Here is a 4,591-nt window from a genome sequence, read left to right on the forward strand (position 1 = left end):
TGCGTGTTTGTTGCCTGCATTACGGTAAGTGGCCATGAAAAGAAGTGAGGAGCAGAGCGCTTGACACTCGAATTCACGGAGAACAGCTTCCTCGCAGATAGCAGGCCATAAGCTTGAAGAGCCCGGCATTTTCTTTCCATATAAATGTATTATTCAAGGTAGATATGACGGAAATGTTTTCAACTCTTTTCGGGTCAAATGAAGCTCAGGGACCACCTGGTTCTTCGTCTCTGGGTTTTGGACCGGGGAAGCCTCCACCGCCAATGCCGCAAAACCAAGTTGCCATGGCGGGTCAGATACCACCGCAGCTCGGGGATGAAGGGCCTGCTCTACGGAAGCCTGGAGCTATGAATGAACCTTTCTATTTACTGCGGGAGCTGCCTGGTACTGGTGAATTCTTGTAACTGTTGGGTGCTTCGTGTTTAATTTGTCCTTTATTTTTAAACTTTAGCCGAAATCTAAAGCTGCTTAAATAGTTTGTAAACAATACTAGCTCACGTAGGTTGACTAGCTGGTTGTGGGCTAACATTGAGTTAGCTGATTGTAGTTTGTAGCGATGTGTTTTTCAGTGAAGCGTTTATATTCAGTGGGTAACACAAATGCTGTAGATTTAACACCTTTTTGTGGCTTAAAAATATGTTGTGTAACTACGGTTATTATGGGAATGAACATCCCTGAAGTAGCCCAGGTTCCCTTTGGAAATGGCCATCTATTTCACAAACATTTATGTACAGATTGGTTACAAATGATATGAATTTGGTGTGTGTGCTTAGTGGGGAACGAGTTAACGGGAAACACCAACCTCATCACGCACTACAACCTGGAGCACGCTTACAATAAGTTCTGCGGGAAGAAGGTGAAGGAGAAGCTCAGCAACTTTCTGCCAGAGTTACCAGGTGGGTGCTACAGTCACAGATGTGGTCAGATAACTGTTTAGTAACAATCTTATAATGATCAGTGTTGGACAGTAGCCGTAAAGCTTTACTTTGATAGCTGTGAAATGCAATATTATAAAAATATTTTAAAACCTGGGTTCTCACTGTCCGTTGGATACCGCTGACTGAGAAAAAGTCTTTAAACTGAGTTTTACTAAAGGACACATTGACAACTGAGAGTTATCAGAACTTGTTCGTATGAGCAACCACTTGGAGAAAGTGGGAAAGGATAACTCCCTTTTAAGTGGACTGACACAAGTGTCAGTGTCAGTTATACAAGTAGTCTATCCTCCACACCAGCCTGTTTCACAAGTTCTGATATCTTAATTGTTTGTCATTTTGGGTCATTTAATAATGCCAAATTAGTTCTGAAATAATAAATTCTAAGTGTAGGTGTCATTCATGGGCCTGAAGATCCCAATTATATTATTGTGTGTTTTGGTTATCTAGTTTTAAGTGTACTATACAGGCCACCTTTTGTTATGAAACTGGCTGCAAAATAAACTCATATTGGAAAAACACTTTGTAGTTTATCTTCAGCCATTTCTTCTGCTACGGCACAGGACATAAACAATGTGATGTGATAGTAAAGATGATTGTAATACTCCAATCACATCTCTTGTTTTGGATCTTTGAGTACTCAGATAATGGAGCTGTTAAACCATGATCCACAACTAGTTAATACAGATATAACATATTAGTGGGAATCAGTGGGAATTTTATGCGAAGCTACATCATAACTGCAAACTTCTCTTAAAACGTTATGACATAACCTGACATGCACCTCCCATAGAAATTTAACTACATGTCAGGTCGAAGCAGTCCGAAACTATTGTGATTCTGAAACTATTGTGATTCGTCCTGTGCATTTCCAGCTACTTTTCTGCTGCACAATTTATCAGTGAGAGAATCATCATATCGATATAAGGAATAATAATCATAACATCAGTAGAAGGACTCACAAATGTCAGCAAATTCCTGGAGGGATATTGTTGAAACTATCAGAATGGAGTGAATCTACAAAAAAGTGGAAAAACTAGAGGGGTGCATGTGAAAAAAGAACTGATCACACCAAAGAGTGGGTGGGGACCCAGGGGGGAAAAAGTTGCAGCAGTTTATTTGTTTCTTTCTCTTTTGATTTGAATATTTAATTAAATTTACCTGTGAACACAGCTGAGCACTTATGCTTTGACCTTTTCTGCTTCTCTGCAGGTATGATTGACTGTCCGGGCACACAGGACGGCAGCTCATTACGCTCTCTGATTGATAAGCCTCCAGTGTGTGGAAACTCCTTCAGCCCACTGACTGGCGCTCTGCTAACAGGCTTCAGACTACACACAGGACCGGTACATACTACAAAATACAATGCAGTATAAAGTTCACGCAGACATTTTCAACGTCCTGACTGACACTGATTATTCAAATTTAACTGACATTTAAATGATCTTAATTCTCATATTTGCATATTAAGTACGCAACTAATTTTTCATCACATCTTTGCAGCTCCCAGAACAGTACAGACTGATGCACATACAGCCTCCAAAGAAGAAGAGCAAGCACAAGCACAAACACCATCGACCGCAGGATCCATTACCACAAGGTATGATATAAGTTTATCCACATGCATGTCTGCAAAAAGGTACAAATATTATCATTTCAATAACCTTTCTTATTTTGATGTTTGATGTCACAGAAACGCCGTCAGACTCTGATCCCAAGAAAAAGAAGAAAAAGAGAGATGATGATCCCGATCGCAAGAAAAAGAAGAAAGACAAGAAAAAGAAGAAGGTAAGATCATTTGTCAAACTTTACCTGAACTAGTTAGACGGATCTCATTATTATAGTAAATTCAGGTTTATTTTAATTTCTGTATTTAATTTCTTTTATTTTTTTAAAGGCTACTTTTGTCTGATCTCTTATTAACAAGGGATCGACACTTCAAGTAGCTCCTCGTATTTGAGTCGGCAGATATATTTATTTATTTATTTTTAAACCAAAAACCCTTCCTCACACAAAAACAAAGGGATGTGTGTCTCTTATCAAAAGTGAGGATCTTTCACTTTTTAGGCAAATACGTAAACCGTTACATGTTTGCAAATGCATCATTTGATCTTAATTCAGTGGAAAACACCAAATGTGCAAAAAGTCGAGGGATCTGAATGCTTTAACTACATGACCATGATGATACCTGTATGTACACTGCTCAACCAAAAGAAAAAATTGAAATCGCACTATTTTAAAATTTTATTTAACTGGAGCTTTAATGACTAAATTAACTTCCAGAGTTGCGCAGGCTTTTCACCAATGCAGTGGTGGCCAATCCAAGTGTAGAAACGATTTCTCATACACAGTTTGAGCCCATTGAATCCTGGCATTTTCATCTTGGAACAAGAGCCTCCCATCAAAAAATTAATTGGTGGAAAATCCAGTCATTAAGTATATCCAGGTTTTTGGCTGACTTTTTTTTTTTTTTTTTTTTTAGAAACTTAAAGTTGCTACATAACATTTGTCAACCTGACCAACTGAACCAACCCCAGATCATAACACTGTCCCCACAGGATTGTGCATTAGGCACCAGGCGTGATTTATGCATCACTTCATCTGCCTCTCTTCTTACACCTGTAAGATGTGCCCATCACTCTGGAACAGATTAAATTTCGGCTCATCACACCACATCACCTTTTTTTCCCACTCCTTCAGATTTTGGTCTTTATTCCTTCCTAGCAAGTTATTTTCTTTCCAGTTAACCTCACCGATAAGTGATTTTCTTAAGGCTACACAGCTGTTTAGCCCCATTCCCTTGAGTTCTCTTAAAAATTGTGCATGTGGAAATGTTCTTAGGTTAAATAAAAAACATAACCATGACTTCTACTGCTGATTTTTGTTTATTAGATTTCATCAAACATTGTGAGTAATCCCTGATCGAAATAATTAAGCTTTTTTGCAATAAAGCATTGACAAGTTCTTAATCTCCTCTGCTTTAACCTGCTAAAACAGTTAACATTAAACAATATTCTGCAAAAACCAGATCCATATTTTCTCCACAGTTTTAGTCCTTTCTGAGACACCAAATCTCTAAACAAGGTCTTTAATTGTGTGTGTGTGAACCTCAATAATTTTAAAACCATCTGGGGTCCCACTGCAGATGTAGCCTCTCTAAACTCCTGCTTCATGTCACTCAGCAGCAGTGAAGACCACACCTGTATTCATCCTATAAGTGTGACAACTCTGTTTCTGCCCCCCCACAGAACCGCCACAGTCCAGACCACCCCGGCCTCGCTGGATCACAACCCAACAGCAACAGCCTCAGATAGACAGCCCACTGTGTGCATGCCTGTGTTTGAATGCGTGACTTTTGTAAGAGGATGTGTGTGTATTTTACAAGTAATTGTATTATTAAGAGTATGTTTAAAGAGAGAAATAAATGTATGGTGTGCGAAAGAGTGAGCTGTGACAGGATGTGATGGAAAGATTGATTTCAGTACAGTGTAAAAGGCAGATAAGCTGTGTGGTGCTGTGGATGACAACGTGTGTGTGTGTGTCTCTCTCTTTAAAAATGTTGTAATATCTTTTGACCGTAATGCCAAAATTAAATAAACTTTGGTTACTATCTTGTGTCTTGGTCTGTCTTAGATTACGATCAGGTTTAAAATAAT

At 38.8% G+C, this 4,591-nt stretch overlaps 1 protein-coding gene across 2 annotated transcripts; it reads left to right on the plus strand.

Moving 5' to 3' along the window:
• Window positions 1-28: 28 nt before the first annotated feature.
• On the plus strand, window positions 29-4,547 carry med19a (mediator complex subunit 19a). 2 transcript variants are annotated; one of them, XM_085295835.1, is made up of 6 exons: window positions 29-390; window positions 774-896; window positions 2,148-2,281; window positions 2,439-2,535; window positions 2,629-2,723; window positions 4,184-4,547. In XM_085295835.1, exons 1-6 carry the CDS (start codon window positions 165-167, stop codon window positions 4,247-4,249), a joined length of 741 nt encoding a protein of 246 aa, XP_085151961.1. In that variant the 5' UTR covers window positions 29-164; the 3' UTR covers window positions 4,250-4,547. The 2 variants fall into 2 exon arrangements, with proteins under 2 accessions (XP_085151961.1, XP_085151962.1); XM_085295836.1 differs by having other exon boundaries at window positions 29-384.
• Window positions 4,548-4,591: the final 44 nt, after the last annotated feature.

The sequence above is a fragment of the Mchenga conophoros genome, linkage group LG2 (genome assembly GCF_057382185.1).
Source record: "Mchenga conophoros isolate Kocher_MC1m ecotype Shallow Benthic linkage group LG2, M_conophoros_male_GT1.1, whole genome shotgun sequence".
NCBI classification, from domain to species: domain Eukaryota; kingdom Metazoa; phylum Chordata; class Actinopteri; order Cichliformes; family Cichlidae; genus Mchenga; species Mchenga conophoros.